Source organism: Rhinolophus ferrumequinum, chromosome 13 (assembly GCF_004115265.2).
Source record: "Rhinolophus ferrumequinum isolate MPI-CBG mRhiFer1 chromosome 13, mRhiFer1_v1.p, whole genome shotgun sequence".
NCBI lineage: Eukaryota > Metazoa > Chordata > Mammalia > Chiroptera > Rhinolophidae > Rhinolophus > Rhinolophus ferrumequinum.
Genome location: NC_046296.1, coordinates 434,807 through 452,071, shown reverse-complemented (window position 1 = coordinate 452,071; position 17,265 = coordinate 434,807). Strand labels below are relative to the sequence as shown.

The window sequence follows — 17,265 nt, the reverse complement described above, 5'->3', positions numbered from 1 at the left end:
TCCACTGGTTCACGGACTTCACTGGAATTTATAGCTGAATTGTCACTCAGTTCAGTGAAAACAGGCCAACATTTTTAGGATATAGACACATATGGGCTTTCCTCAATATTAATTAATTTGCACTGCTTCCTCACGGCACATTATTAGCAAAATGGCTTTTCTTAAATTCTGGATCTACAATATGAACGTTCATATTGAATATTCACCCCTAAATTCTCAAAGTTAAAGTGATAATTTAATAACTCATGCCACTTTATTTGGATAATTTAGTTGCCCATGCCTTTCGTATGGAGAATCATACCTTTAAAAGTCACATGCCCTTATCTTTCAGTAATCTTTTCCATCACAAAAATCTTCCTGGTTGGTAATATGAGGAAAATAAGAAATTTAAGACCTTGTATACTAGGCTTAGAACTACTAGTAAAAAAAAAAAAAAGTTTCTGTATTTAAAATAATACTTTCCAGCCCAGAACGTAAGAATATAGTATCCTAACTGTCCTGGGTCATTTTTCGTAATGTCGTGGTTATATTTTCTATGCAATGTCTATGGAAGACTCATTTAGATTTCTGGTCTCAGTGCCTTCACTGAAGAGGAGTGAGGTAGCAGAATATCTGATTTTTTTTTTCCCATTCACATTTACTGTTTCATATTTACTTAGCAAAATTATCCTGGAATTCACCTAAATCATTAATAAAATTAATATATAAAAGTTAAAGAGACATAAGAAAAGATTCTCTAGACTGACCCCAGACTAGATATCAAGCTGAAGGGTCCCAATTCTCATGTATGCTCACGTATCACCTCTCCAATGTGGAGTTTCACCCCTCGGTTCTAAATAATACTATCCAACCGAAAAAATTATCACAACGAACAAACGGTGTTTGCAAACCAAAATAATATATGTCGAGTACAGTGGGAATACCAGGGCTTTAGGGAAGGGACTTGAAAAGGTCTGGGTAAGGAGCACTGCAAAAGAATGTCACAGATCCTTTGTTGTATGTTTGTTTGTCTATCACCTTCCATTTCAAGGGAAGTCATGACATCCAGCGGCCCAGGCACACTGAGTCACTGTAAAGGTAACAGGACTTTTTTGACCCATAGGCAGTTTTTCTCTCAGGAGCTTTTGACACAGTTTATTTCATTTCTGTTTCCAAGGTCATTATGATACTGCCATCAAATAATATTAACCCCATGTATACACATATAAATAAAGAGATACAGTGTTGACTGAAGGTGATAGTTAAACCTAAACCAGATAAGGTTATAGATGGCACGCCATTCAATTTTATTGTGGCTGCTTTCTTAATATGCTCAGAGTTTCCCACGAGAATATTCCTAGGTAGAAAGCACAAGATTCGTTTATCATACCACTGGAGTCACTGCACCTTGCTAGGAGGGGCTTGGGAGAAAGGGGAGGGTAGAATACTGGACAGGATTGCTCCCATCATGCAAATCTCTCCCAATGGAGACAAAATGGCATCAAAAGTTAGCAGTCTTTTATTTCCCTTCCTTCCTTCCTTCCTTCCAAAGGTGAAAACACAACATGATTAGCCAGACTCTGATCTCCCACCTTTTGGGGTTTCTCGACACTGGGGTTGAGTATCTTTCCGTCAGGGTAAATCACAGGAAGAGACAGATAAATAACTTAATCACCTAAGGAAATATTCAGTGCAGAATGTATTGCTGGTTTGGATAAGGCTTTAGAGCACGAGAGTGATGGTCATTTAGGAAAAAAGAAATACTTTTGTTTCATTCCTCATCCAAATTCGGTCTTTGATATTTCAGTCCTTCATTGTGTCCTTTTTTGTCATTTCAATTGGTCCTAAAAAGTTCTGTTAACTATTAGAAGTACGAATTAATAATAAATAAATCCCAATGTTCTCAAATTTCTTAATGTCATCAATATACATCACATTATATGAGATTTAAGTAAGATTTCTTATGAAGTTCCTGACTGCTGACATCTCAGCTCTACGCGACCCTTTCAAGCCATCCTCCCAGAAAAATAGTCTCCGTGGGGATTTGAACTAAGAAAAAGTTACCATCTCTTGTTATATTGAAAGAGTTTTAACACATCTGCAATGTAGAAAAGTATCTGAGGAAAGAGAAGGAAAGAACGGTGGGGGTGGGTGCCTGCCTCTGAGGTTGGAATCTGGTTTGTCGGGTGAATGTGGGGTTAGTCCACACTCACAGCTGCTACCCTGATAAGACCGATCATAAGGGCTCGAAAAGAAAAGAAAAACCTGGGGAAATATATCCAATTAATACCCCTCAAATTAAGGATTTTTTTTTTCACAATAGATCCTATCAGCTTTGGAATTTGGGTCTATGTAACCCCATAATAACTATAGAGTGAAAAATTCAGAAAGCCTTGAGGATGTTGGAGCTACACCATGACAAATATACAGAAATTTAGAGATACCTTATTGCCTGAGGCCAACAGTGCCCACTACAACAATATTCTACTTAGTAAAGGTGGGTCTCTGCTGGCTGATCACGTCCCCAAAGCCTGTTGAGATGCTACTCTCCCGGTACTACCACTGGCGACTCCCTGGCCACATTTGCTATTTTTCATCTGCCCACTCCCAGGAATTCTTCTCTGACCTCTGGAGTTGAAATATCAAGCTGAACCTTTTGGAATTTATCATCAGCTTGGCATCTGTGCTCAGCAGTGGAGCCTCTGAATTCAAAACAGGACTGCTTCCTGGCTCAGAACTCCAACTCCAAATTCCTTAGGCTCAAAAGTGATGGGAAAACAGATCTTCAGCATTTTTCTGATTTAGAAATCATTCAAACTGACAACAGATAAGACATTGACAAGGAGATACGAACTCCTTAATTTACATAGCTGTCTCTTTTTTTCCTTCTACATAGTAAGAAACAGAGCGTCCTTAACCTTGATTTTCTCACTTCTCTCAGTTTAAAGCACAGCCCATAACATTAATTAAAGTGTGTGTGAGCTGGAGGGTACAAGTTCTATTTCATATGCTACACCACATGGCATTCTAGAAGAGCTGTACAATTTTTAGGTGTGCTTTTTCCCAGCTTAATATGTATGCAGCCCTACTCACTCTTCAGCATAACCTCGCCTGTATTCTACACAGAAACTCCACAATAACAACCTACAAATGAAGGCAGTGGAGAGAACAAACACTGAGGGCATTGCTTAAGTATTTAGATAGATGGAGGCAAGTTTCTGACTCAGAACTACAGAATGCTGGTTGTTGGGAAGGGCATCTGAGATTTCCTAGTGCAACCTTTTTAGTTTACAGATAAGGTCTGCAGAAGGTAGGTGGCTATAGAAGGCAGGTTAAACAACGAGTCAGGGAAACCCCCAAGTATTTCTTATGATTCCAAGTCTTTCCACTACACCAGGGTCATAATCCTCTTTGAGATACTGATGTAAGTTAAATTTTTTCCGGGGGGGTTGGGGGGGAAAGATCCTCTGGGTGGTGAGCACACAATGATATATAGACGATGTATTATAGAAACACACACTCGAAACTTACGTAATTATACCAACCATTGTCACCCCAATAAATTGAATTAAAAATAATAATTAAAAAAAGATCACATGCATATATACACACATAAATGTTTGCATATAAACTCAGGAGGTTCACAAAATCCCTGAAGATCATCTCTGGATGCTTCATAGGTCCAGGAACCCCAGATTAAGAACTCCCGGCCATGAAAAAGCCACTTTTCTGAGTAGAAAGTGCTACTTTTAACCCCTTTCAAAACTTATTTCCTCTAGAATCTAAACTAGATTTAATGATGTAATCTATTCATTTCAGGGAAGAATCAATTCCAACAACTCAAATAGATAAATTACACCCTAATCAATATTTCCATATTTTTAACATGTGTCAAGTAAAAAACATGCATAAGAAAAATTTGAACCTACATGTATTTTACTACCGACTTCACATATGGACATGGAATATCTTTTCTCCTAATATGGAGATGGCTCAGCAGTATTTAAATGATTCCCTATTCCAAGTCATATAAATATGCACCAGATGTATCTTTTGTAAATGTTATGTTTTTCAACTTCTCAGCATTTGCAAGTAGTTGAAAGCTATGTCAAGCATGTTTTAATGGGGCATAAAAGTGTATTGTATTCAAAGAGATGGCACAGGTCTATAACAGGTAAAAATACAAATGTTGTCAATGGATACATTTTCATTTTCTTGATTTACGCGGCATAATAGAATGCCCTCTGTTCTTCTTTACATGCAAGTTCTATCTCAATTGAAACAGAACTAGATATTTAAAAATTGCACTTACATTAATGGATTCTCTAGATGACAGGAAACTCAAAACACAGAATTTTATAACTAAAAGGCAACTTAAAGATCAACTAAATCCCATACCCTGATTTAACAGACGAGAAAACTGATACCAAAAGTGTTATACGAGACAACCAAGTCAGTACACTAGTTGTGGCTTAGTGCATGAATTTATATATCCCTGAATGCTAGGATATTTACTGAACTCTTTATATTACCTGCCTCTTGACTACCTAAACAAAAAACAAAACAAAACCAAAAAAAGACAGAAGAAAAAGAAGAAGAAACAGTAAAATATATATAATTTATTGATTTCCTGGGATGTACTGGGAAGAAACAGACGTGATCTATATTTTGCAAACTGTCAAATTATCTTATGGGAAGCAAATATAGGAAGTACAATGCCAATTGCTAGCATTAAAAATTGTCCAAAAAAATCATCATGCTATTTCTCCAATATAAAATTCTAATGGACTCAAGATGGACGTTTTTACTATTAATACAAAAGATATCGTAGTAAATTCCACTTAGAACATTTTCTTTGAGGTTAAATACGTCAAAGATGTTTAGGAAGTATATTCAAGTCAGATGTAAACTGATAGTTCATCTTGAAAACAGTGTCTTTTTAAATAAAAGTTAACATAGATGAATAGCTTACTATAAAGCTCTTTTTAAAATTTTAATACATTTTTTGCTACAGAGAAAGCAAACCCCATCTCAGTTCATTGTGTGTGACTTTCTAACATCTCTAAGCCACGTGCAACATTTGAGGGTACGCAGCAGTTTATTCTGATTTTACCCTGGCTCGCTTTTCCCACCGTAGTTTCTGTCACGTATTTTTTTATAAACTGCTTTAAATTATTTCTTGGAATGAGGCAGAATATTAACTAATTAATAACTAATTAATTGATGGGTGAAAGTTATTTTCTGAGAGCCAAGTGACCTTTTCACTTTGACCTTTACAAATAACATTTTGACCTTTGGGGGCCAGTGGCAGCAATGATTTCATTTAGAATGAAATCATTATTAAGATTTTTTTTCAATTTTTATGTCACAGGTGCTGTGAGTGGAGTGCCAGTGTTTCTCAAAGTTCCATAGCTGATTATTCCCTCTTAGACCCCAAACAAAAAACCACATTCTTTCCCTCTAGCCGGGAACCAGCGTTTGCTCTACTCCCGGGTCAGTGGATGGAGGAGCAATGCCCAGCTTCATAGCTCCCGTGGGACGCAGAGTCCAGCCTCACTCTTTTATCCTGGGTTCCCTTGAAACAGCTCCATTGTCTCCCAAAAGACACCAAGACCAGTGAGGAGGTTTAAGACAGTGGCTCTGCCTGTGGCTGTGAGGTATCCACACTGTCGCTGCAAAGGTATTTGTGAGCTGAGCACGGTAAAGAACAGAACCAGCCAAAGCAGTCCCAGTCTGGAGATAAGGACAATCACCAGGGTCAATAGTCACCATCATGTTTAGGGACGTTGCTTCCCATCAGTAAGTTATTTTCCTCCCCAGGGTGCTCATATATAGAGAGACTGACATGTCACTAGATGTACATTTAATGCAAGAGTTCATAGATGTACACACATGCACTTTCGGAGACCCTTATCATAACTGGCTATACTTCAGTATAAATGGACCACCCAAACCAAATCATTTCAGGTTACTATGGCGAGCCTTCCTCTGTTCTCATGATCACATAGGGCTGGGAGATGTGGCTGACTGTAGTAACAGTGTGAAGGAAGCCTTAAAGAGCCTGTACCATGCTTGTTTTCATAAGACACTGGTGGGGCTGCTGCACTCACAATGTCATAGGACTGCTTCGAAAGCTAGCACAGAGGTGTCCCCAAAGGGGAGACATCTGGGGAACTCCAAGAAAGGGAGAAAGCAGAAGGGTCTCCAAGAGTTTGGAAGCAGTAAAGCAGTGCTGTGAAAAGCACACTGTCTCTAAGAGACATGACTGACCTTCACAACTGGGTACCTGCACCACGTGACCTTGGCAGTGACTCAGCCCCATATGCCTCAGTGGACTCATCTGTCAAACCTGTACTTCAGCTGTACTTCAAAGGCTGTTCAGAGGCTTAAACAGGACAATGCCCATAAGGTGCATGTTTTGATACTCACTACCTGCTAAGTGCTTAGTAAAATTGTGTCATTATTATTGTTGTTGTCATTATAGAAATTCTCGTTGAGTCATTACGCATGGAAAAGAGGGAAGACTTGCTTGGAAGAGTTCACCTTTTCTCATCTCCCCATACGCAGAGACTGCAGAGACTGAACACAGGTTGCTAAATTCTGGTGGACCATTCTCCCTCCTGCCCAGTCAAAGGGGTTGAAAATGGAAGGAGAAAGTGCCCAGGGCCCAAGCAACAACCTCACTGCCTCTGTCAGCCATGGCTTTGGAGCCCAGCTACGTGCAGTCCTGAGCAAGGCCACCATGCTCCCATGACAGTCCTGGCTGAAGGTGGCAAGGACATTTTCAGAAGGAACTGGAGGAAAATTTCAGAGATTGACCATCACCCTGGTTCCCCTGCCAGTTTATTGTGAGAGTAATGAAATCCCTTCCGTTTCAGTTCCCTGAGGGCAAGAAGGGGGAATCTGATCAAAGGTAAAGTGATGATGAAGAGGTGTGTGTTTCGGGTTTGGGGTCGGGTGACGGGGGAGTCCATACTAAACAATCTCACTCACCCCTTTCAACAATGCCTTCTCCATAAAGAACACGCCCCGCTAAGAACTGACAGCCAACAACAACGGTTGGCAAAAAGGGTGTTTCTTGGCAACATCACCTACCGCACTGCCACCCCACTCCTCTCTAAGTGTCTCCCACGCCTTGGGGAACCAATTCGACACTTTCTCAACCCCCGCCGTGCAGATCTGTAACATCTTTAAAGCATAAGGCTTGGCACAAGATTTGAAAATAGACAACAACTCTATATTTGATGCTTCATGCACCTATCCCTTAGGAAAATGTATACGAAACGCTTTTTCTCTTCTCCACAAAAACCACTTTCGCTGTTACCCGACACCACTGAATTTACTAGGACTGCAAGCTAAAATCAGCTCATTGACCCAGCCAAAGCCGGCTCTACCTTGACTTCTAAGACCCAGAGAGCAGAGCGAATGTGTGGCTAGGGGCCTGTGTCGAGTTGTCTGAGTGTGAGCAACTTGCTTTAACTTGTACCGCAGCAGCTTCCCTCCACACCACACACACACACACACACACACACACACACACACACACACACGCACACACACACGGTGTTGGAACTGGGCCTGGTGGGCTGGTCCGCTTAATAGAAGGGAATGAGCTCTGTGTGGCCTCAGGAAGGGAAAAAAGATGAAGAAGTGGTCACACCTATGCTCTTTGAAGGGTTATTCCTGTAGTTGCAGTTTATTTTTTGTTGTCCTGATTAGACTTCAAGGGCACCTCATCATACTGGGTCTAGAGCCTCACAAATGAGACCTTTACTTCCTTCGGCCACACAATGGCTGCTAATACAGCCAATTCACCAAACTCAGTGTTGGAGAACAGCATTATTTTTCAAGATGCTTTTATATTTAATATAAAGGGCTTTTTTTTTTTTTTTAAATCGTGTCAACACTGTTTTAATATCTTGGGCTCTCTCTCTCTTTCTCTCTCTCTCTCTTTCTTTCTTTCGGGACTGCCTTTGGGGCTAAGGGCAGTTAATAGCAGCCCGTCCTGATTGGCCAACATCTGTTTCTTTATAGGAACCTTACTTGCCAAGTAGCTGGACAGCAATACCCATTTGGTATTCATGGGAAGTACTTGCCGAACAATAATGACAATAATTGCCTCTGATTCTTGTGTTTACAACACTGCCAAAGTATCATTAGGGCCTTATTTATAGATAATAATGCTTATTAATCACAAGTATTTGAATTTTGGAATGTATTAGATTAATATTCTTTTGTACCTCGGTTCTGTACTAATGCTGTGAAAGACATTTACTGAATCCAACTCATTGCGAATGCTTATTTTGAGCTGCAAAATAATGTGTGTAATTTGCAGGTGAAAGATAAAGAAATTACATGGCTACCTCTCAACAGCCTCCACTGTGATCAACGGCCAACATTGAGAATAAGGCCCTAACTTTAAAATGAGGAAAGGAAGAAGCAAAAAAGAAAATATTCCTCTAGGTATTTATTATTTCCAAAAATTCTTGTAAATTCTTACGGCAGGAGAACTTCCTAATAAATCTATTGTCTTGTTTTACCATAAATGTTCAGTGGATGGCATCACTTTATTGAAAATGGTCTGGAGTGAGAAATAATTAGTAATTCTGTAACAATTTCACATTGCATAAGTTTTTGGAGGCTCAAGGGGGAAAATAGCATAGGATGACTAACAGTTACAATCAGCAAAAGTACAATCTGAGGTCTAACTGCCCTGTTGTTAAACATCCTTCATTCAGTTATTCATTAAATCTTTCTATATGCTTAATTTCTGTGCAGATATTAAAGTTATTAAGTACTTCCCTATTTTTATGTGTGTCTAGGAATAGGAATCATTAAAAATTTTGATAGGTTATCACACTTTTTCTAAGGTTTATACAAAGAACATAATTCCTGTTAATGTAATAAAATGACTTTATAAACATAAAGCGTTACCAGCCCATCATTTTCACCTGGTCACTCCCTCCTTGAATTACAGCAAATATGAAATTGGCAACATTTTCTTTTTATCTATCATACATTTCTATTTGTTCTTGGAGTATTCACGCTTTATGTGTTAGAAAAATACTTCAGTTGTTTAATTAAATTAGATGAATGTGAAATGTAATGACATAATTTCCCAGAAATATTTGAGAAAGGCACAATAATATTTGCGATTAGATATATATTTTTAAAATCCCCTGTAATTAATGTTTACAAATGTTATTTAGACTAAACCCAAATCATGCTCAATCTTATCCTACTCTACCAAAACTACTTTAAAATAGTCTACGGGTCTAAGTACCATCTACAATATATAACATTGTCCTCTCTTATTCTCTCGATTTTTGTCCCCCACAGGAAGTAAAAGGGTTGTACCTTTCAATTCACCAAATTACACTGAGAAAATTGTTCTCCCTAAAAGATCCTTGAAAATGTGTTCAGCTAACATTTCCAAGTCAGGGCATACAAGGAGACTAAGATTCTAATTCATTAAATGTATGATGTTAACATTTTAATCCATTGCTAAATGTAAATAACTCAAGCAATCCCAGTTGGACTATTTAATATTAATTTAAAGTATTTTATAATATATGTGTGTGTCTCCTCTCATGGGGCTAAGTAGAAAGGTGAACAATTATCTAATAACTTCAATCAATGTTCTCAGCCAAACCTGGCAAGTCAGGCCCCTTAACTCTCTTTATTTAAATCTGGTAAATGTCTCAACTGGAGGTCCATTCAGGTGTGTGCTCCATCTCTCGGAACACTGAGAGACTGAGGAGTCAAGCAATAGCTTATAGAATTAGCTGCTATCTTACAATTTGAATCACTACAGATAGCCAATCTAGATTGTTTAAATTTCACTATGTCTTTTTTTTCTTTTCTTAATAGGTAGGTGGAAGGGAAAGCAGCAATGCCTGAATTCTCCAGATAATTAATTCAATTCTCCGATTTATTTTGCCTTCAGTAGACGTTGCCTAGTTCTCTCTTTAAAAGACGCCGGTAGTTGGTTGAGGAAAGAAAATAAATGTTTTGAGAGAACACAGACACATCTTACCTCAATGTGTGTCATTGATAATGTCTAAACATTGAGGCTGAATACCTTAAATCCCCCTTGGGTATCTCTGAACCTTACTAAATTAACCTCACCCAACTGCTTATAGACTTGAAAAAGAAAGAAAGAGAAAAGGAGGGAGGGAGGGGAAGTTGGTTGGAAATGGGTAGTCTATAAAATGGGGAGTTTAAATTTGAAGGTACTGAAAAGATAATTCACTATGTAAAATTGTTTGACAGAATAACCTGTGTACTTCACCAATATCCTAGCAGTTTTCTAAGAGCCTAGTTAGATACGAAACTTAAGGTCTGTCAACATTTTACAGTTGCCCTGACTTAATAAGCATTTTTCCTTCTTTTCTTTAACTGCCAAATTTTTTAATGAAATTGAATCTTGGATGTCTACATTCTGGAGAGTTTTATTTGCTATACTATAGTTAGGTCTGCTTTTAGGCCACAGGATGCCAAAATATTTATTCGTACGAATCTTTCTATGTGTGTAACTTGAGCCTACTAAAATAGTCCTTCACCCACTTCATTAATTAAATCAACAAAAAAGATTATTTTACATTTTTGTAGAGAATAACTCTTCATCCAATTTTTTGCATGAACATTGTTCTTTTTAAAATCATTTATAGCTTATGTTTCCTTATGTCACAGCACACCATCAGATAGAAAACTTTCTAAAATAAAAGACTTATTTTTGCAGTTGATTTTAAACCCCATCTCAAGTTAAATGTTTGTACCTCTTTCCAAGAAATAATCTTTTTAAAAAATTTCACTTGTGGTATTTCCATGATTTTAACTTCAAACTTTTTAAGAGATGAAGGGGAAAAAAAAAACTCAAAAAGCAGTTGGAAAAAACTGATTTTAATTTTCATTACTAAAGCTTATGCTACTATTTAGACACCACCCGTGAGACATCAGTCTTTGAAACATTCTCTCTGAAAAAAATAAGCAATAAATTCCATGGAGGAATAAATGCCATCATAAACATCATATATGTTTTCAGTAAAGAAATATACATTTACATAAACATAGAAAAGCCAACAAAATATTTTATAACGTTAGTAAAAATAACTCTCATTACACGAGAGATCTCCTTCTATCATGGGCGTCAAGAAAATTTCAAAATTTTATTTTTGATTCCTTTATCAACTAGGACAAATAACTGTTAAAGTGTAACATTTCTTTACATTTGCTCAGCACAAATGAGCATTGGGTTCTTGCCAATGTATTCATTTTAACTGCAATTCTAATTTTAACCCCCCAAAAAGCCTTTGAAAATGCAAAGATTCAAAATACTATCTAACAAGAAGCAAATAAGTAACATGTCATCCCATATTATACAAATCATTTCAAGTATAAATATATGCTTCACATTTGCTTTTACACTTTGCATTATCACTAGACCACTCAAAGTCTTCTAATGATATAAAAGCCCACAAAACTAAACTACTTAAAAATGTTTTCTTTACAGTAGAATGGAAAACAAAACTAATGTTCTCTTTCATTGTGTCCAGGATATAATTTTTGTTCCAAGACAACAGTATTTAATTTGCAGGTGGGGGAGGGGGTGGAGACAAAAAATAAGTGAATTCAGATAGAACGTTTATATTTTAAATGTGCATCCTGAAGTATTTTTTTATTTTATGTAAAATAAAAGTTCATAATACTTTTACTTTTAAATGGGGTGTGTGTAAAATATTAATACTGTGCATGTATTACTTATAGATTTCTGTGGTGTCATGTACAATTGGCACAATTCAGATTTCAAAACAAAATTTAGAATTTGTTTTTAATAGCATCAAGATTTACTCACTCTTCCTCTTATTTTAAGACTATCTGTCACAGGATGTATTGTTAATCGCAGAAGCTTGGTGTATTACACATGGGCTTGTTATATGCAAATGTATTCACTTGGGGTATGTATATATTTTGTTACATTATGTACATAAACATCTACTCATGTGCATATGTATATTTACATCATGTATAAATATGTGTGCATTACCAAGGGTTCTATACCGAAGTAGGAGGAGTTTCTAAGGACTGCCAAACAATATTCTACTTAATTGTTAACCAAGTGCTGTATTCTATGAAAGTAATTAGGTTTTCTTTTTTTTCACAGTCCCAAAGGTGGGTGTTTATAGATGTGGTTTACTTATTTATTGTTTTCCAAAAGGCTAGTTTTATAACCTTATGCCCACATATGCTTTAAATCAATGACTGATACCCTCCCCTTCACCTTTCCCTTCTCTTAGGAAGGCCTGTGGGCAAACAGCTTGATAAATAATTCAAAGAAAAGCTGAACTTTGATTCTGAAGACAAAAGCTCATCTATTTTAACATTAACATTTTACCATTAACGTTCTTTATTAAAATTTAGCTGTCTACAAATTCTCTTATGAAAAGGAGTGGTGAAAATTGTATCAAGATACAGGCTGGTGAGGTTCTCTTGAGTTGAGTGTGTGCAAATTTTACTGTGAACCTTTCTCCAAGACAGGCGGGCTTATAAAGAATTATGACTAATAGTAAAACCACTGAATATTAATAAATCCAAGACACAAAAAATATACACCACAATTTCTGAATTATTGAAAGCAACATTAGGGCCAAAAGAGGACAACTAAAAGTATTCATAAAGTTTCTTTTTAGGATACTCTGCATCTCATGTTATCAAAAATACAGTTTGGCAATTGGGTTCATATTCTCAGTGACAGAGAGAAACATTTCGTCTTTTTCTGAATTCTCTCTGTCCTGTTTTTCCCTTGAGAGCTGAACAGTCTGGATGGGACTGGTTAATGTTTTCAGGAGGGGGAGTGTCATTTGGCCCAAGTGTTCTTCTGCTAGTCTGCTTTCCTCTTTTCTAATGAGAGATAACTGACAGCCCTGTTTTGTAATGAAATTATGGAAATCACAGACTGGAGGAAAAGGCAGTCATTATTTTAAAACTGAAAAGGTGTGGGTGTCTTCACTTCTACCCCTCCCCCCAAAAAAATTTCCCATCACTGGAAAGAAGCCAGTACATTGTAAAGGGGCTGAGGACAGTGGTACATAACAGAACACCCAAAAAGTGATTTTTCAGTTGATTTCTGTCGCCTCATTATGCCTTCAAAAATAAAAACAACCTCCATGCAAGCAATTTTCAAAGCCAAGACAGAGAGGACGAAGATTCACAAGCCCCTGAAACGTGGCTTCCCAGAGGGGAAAAATCAGTCTAAAGAACAGGCTGGACGATGGAAAAGCTCTCCGTGGCACTTCTCAGCAAACACTGTCCCTTTCAGCCTAACACTCGCTCACTTGAGTCAGGGTGTCCATGAATATCCCTGGACCACAAGAGGGATCTCTTTGGGAATCAGATGGGATGGAGGCGAAAGAAGTAGACGCACGTGTAGAGAATGGGGGGGTGGGGGGGGGGGAAATGAGCTCTAGGGTTGCAGATTTAGATCTCAAGGCTGAAAAGGTTACGCTCGCACCAGAGCATGCTGTAACGCCTCCTGCCCTGCCCTGCGCACGCACCGCACTCACCCGCACACCCGCCCTCGCCCACACTCGCACACGCACACTGCTCCAAGCCGCTCTCCTCGCCAGACTGCCGGGGAAGCGGCCCCTCCGAGGCGCGCTAGCACGAGGTGAGGCGGCCCAGCCCCGCCGCGCGCACAGCGCGGCTCTCCGAGCCCCGAAGCCCGCAGGCGGGGAACGAGGCGCGCAGCCGCCGGCACCAGCTGGGGATGCACGGCGCGGACCGGAGAGGAAGCAGGAGCGGAGCGGCAGACCTGGATTGGGCAGGAGCCGGGGAGGGGTGACGCCGCTGCATCCCTCTCCGCGCCAGCCTCTGTGCCCTCAGCCTCCGCCCGCCGCTCCTCCGCCGCTGGGAGTTCGCGTTTGGAAAAGCACGCGGCGCCGGGTGCGTGTGCGCGCCGGCTGGGCCAGGACGTGGGCGGTGCGCAGAACCCAGGCAGCCTGGCACCACCGGGGCGGCGCGCGGGCTCCGCCGGCGCTGGCCTGCAGGGGGCGCCCGCGCGTTCGCACCCCGCCGGGACCCAGCTGCCAGCCCCGGGCGCGGAGGAGGGGCCGGCGGAGGACCCGGACAGAAGCCGGTTGCCTCCGCGCCTCTCCGGAAGGTCGGGCGGAATCCTGAGGCTGGTGCTCAGCCGCAGGACTGGGACAAGGTTGTCACACTTGTCACCAATGAGGGGCCGCGAGGCGTCGCAGTCCGCTTTCCGGCCTCGGCAGCTGCAGGAGGCCTCGAGCTGCTGGGGAGTTTGCCCCCTGGTCTTGGGTTAATCACTGCTCTGGGGTCGGGAGCGGGGTCAGGGGGAGGCTGGGGGGGGTTTGCTTTTCTGTGCTCGCAGAGCCCCTCGCTGGGTTGGGGAGTTTCCTACCACTTGGGGGACGACGGCGAATGGAGTGCGAGCCTTGATTCCTGGCTGGGACGACCCGAAAGTATCACAAGTCTCACCGGCGAGCTGCGCCCTCGGCCTCCCCAGCAATCACCCTCAAATGCAAGCCCCTTCCCTGGCCGAGGGTACCCGAGGCCGCCTAAGACACGGCCGCGCGGACGCGGCGAGCCCTGGGCTGGGGGCCAGAGAAGAACCAGGAATCTGCTGTACTCACGGCGCCCTGCCTCCCGGCCCTGCCCAGTTAGCGAAACGCTTTCCCGCTCGGTGGGCTCTGCGCCCCCATCCTCGGGGACTTGCGGACCCTGCAGTTTCGCTGGAGGAGGAAAGTGGGGACCACGATCCCAGAGCCACAGTTCGCCTACTCGCAGGGCACCGAAGGGTACTCGATCCGGCCCAGCGGCTCTGCAGATACTCCAGGGGGGCGCCCAGGGCCAAAAGTGCCCTTGGAGTCGACCTGATTTTGTGAAACCTCGAACTCCGGGGTGTCCATGTCCCTTTCTCACTCCAGAAGTTCAGCTGAGCTTTGGGTGGTAACTATACCCCCCCCCCCGTCCTGATCCGGACCCAACTGCCAAACCAAGGTGTGCGGAATTTTTTTTTTTAAGACCCACATCTTATAAATGTGAGATTTTTATCAGGCAGCACAGATTACTTAAAGCGTACCATTTCTCCGCGATCCAATTTTATTAGGATTTACTCTCATTTGTGCTTGGCATCTCTGGGGAAATAATGCTTTGATTAATGTAATCCTGGCCCGGGATCCGCCACATGCCCCTCGACCCTCTCCCAAGAGAAAGGGCTGTTTGACAAACAATAACAGAGCAGCAACTCTTACAATCTGCCCACACCTTTGGGGGTGGCTAGGGAGAAGGTGACACACGTTCACACGCGGTTTGGTAAATGCAATGGTGAGAGGAGTGAGCGGGCTCTGCAACGGGCGAACTTTCCAGACGCATATCCCTAGGTTCACAGGCGCGGGGACTCATGGGGAGGAGCCCTGGGTGGGGTGCGCGCGTGGGTGCATGTGTGCGCCTGCCCTCCGCTTGCTCCTAGTGTCTGCCTCTTTGTCCCCCGCCACAGGCCTCCACGACTGGGATCTGTGCGCTCTCTGTGAACAGCCCCCGGACTCAGGGTGCGTCCACAGCGCCCACCCGCGGCCCCAAAGCACCTCGAGAGCAGATCTTAGGGGATAACCGGGCACCGACCTGGGGCGCCCTGCAGCTGCCAAAACCTCGGCCAGAAACGTGGGACCAAATTCAGCGGTTGTCCTCATGCATCCATGCATTCATCCATGCATACAATACAAATCCGCGGACGCAGGCTCGAGAGCGGCACCTCGTCCTTGCTTCGGGCTCAGAGCCCCGTCCCCTTTCCTGCAGTCCCTCCTCCCTCGCAACCCTGTCCTCCTCCCCAAGGGGAAAAGTCTCAATTACGAAAAGGAGCAAAGGAACGAAATCTCAGGCTTGGAGGCGCCGGCCGATGCTCCTCTGGTCCCCATCCCTGTCGCGCTGTCCCCACCCCCACCGTCCCCAGCTCGGGGAAGGCGGGGACACATTGGTGCGAGGGGTCCTGCCCTGCTCTGCCAGAACAAAGCCCACCGCGGGAGCCCGCGGCCGCGCACCGAGGCAGTGACAAAGGCGAGCGGGCGGCGCGGAGCTCCAAGTCTGCGCTCCTACCGGGGGACGCGACGGAGGCCTAGAAGATGGGGTGCTATTTGCACTCGGTTTTTCCGGGGCTGCGGCATCTCGTTCCTGTGTACTCAATGACCTGTTAGGGTGACTCAGCGTTTACCTCTTCACTGCCCCGCACCCCTGTGTTCCTTTCTCTTGTCTCCTCTGTCCCCAGTCTCCTCCATCTCTCCCTGCTTTTTTCCTCCACCTCACTCCTTTTACCGTACCCTTCTCCCTTTGCCCCTTTTCTAAAAATCTCTTTTCATTTTTTCTTTCCGTAGAAAAACTGATGCTAAGTCGACTTCTGAAGGCCGCTCTGCGTGCCTTGGTACTTAGGGAGAAAAGAGAAATAATGGGATCCTCTTAATTTTATTAGCAGACTATACTTTAAATAAAATGAAATGCAGTCTAAGCAAGCGGAGCTGGGCCCTAGGTCCCCACAAGTTGCCGCCTATTCGGGAGAAGTTGCTTACGGTGGCCACAAATGGGGGTGTGGGGTAGTAGGCCCCCCACCTCTGTGAAATAGAGAACTCGAGTGAGTGATGGTGTCCCCCAAGGCAAACCTTTCTAGGGCAAGTTCCAATCTGACTTTATAACCCTGGAAGGGGATCGCTTGCCAGACCCTCCCATTAAATCGTAGGGTTTCCGAACTTAGGATACTTTAATAGTTACTGTTTTTCTGAGTGAAGTTTTGTTTGTTTGTGCGATGTGGATTAAAAATTAAGAGAACACAATCTGAGCCATTTAGACAATACACGCCTTGACTTCTGGAGCCTTTTTGCACTCTGATATAACACTAAATTAAGATTTGTCGTCTGTCAAGCACCACTGAAGCCTGGGATTCTCCCCTTGGGCTTTATTGAGTAACCAGGCTCCCTGCAGAAAATTTGGGAGGAGGGTGAGTATGCAAAGCAATAGGGGACACAAAACTTTTAACTTGGTACAAACAAACCCCAGGAGCATGAAGCTACAGTGAGCAAAGTCACTGAGTTCTACCACCAAAGTCTCTTCGCCAGATATTTTAGGGCTGAAATTATATTGCTGCAAACCATGGAATATTTGAAGCATCAAATATCCATGAATATTAGTACTGTGTTTTTAAAGTGAACAAAACAGCCACACTTTTGAAGATCCCCTAAGGCTGACCAGTCTGGGGTGAGCCTAGGGAAGAAGCAGGGC

General features: G+C 42.3%; 1 protein-coding gene across 1 annotated transcript; it reads left to right on the top strand.

The window, feature by feature from the left end:
- Positions 1–13,434: 13,434 nt before the first annotated feature.
- On the top strand, positions 13,435–15,608 carry LOC117033291 (translation initiation factor IF-2-like). Its single transcript, XM_033125369.1, has 3 exons — positions 13,435–13,751; positions 13,861–14,997; positions 15,497–15,608. Exons 1-2 carry the CDS (start codon positions 13,435–13,437, stop codon positions 14,948–14,950), a joined length of 1,407 nt encoding a protein of 468 aa, XP_032981260.1. The 3' UTR covers positions 14,951–14,997; positions 15,497–15,608.
- The last annotated feature ends 1,657 nt before the right edge of the window (positions 15,609–17,265 follow it).

Bases quoted from the DNA above. Each gene is read 5' to 3' on its own strand.
- LOC117033291 (XM_033125369.1), top strand. From the start codon at position 13,435: ATGAGCTCTAGGGTTGCAGATTTAGATCTCAAGGCTGAAAAGGTTACG. The intron at 13,752-13,860 runs GCGCGGACCGGA...CTGTGCCCTCAG, and splicing joins GCACCAGCTGGGGATGCACG to CCTCCGCCCGCCGCTCCTCC.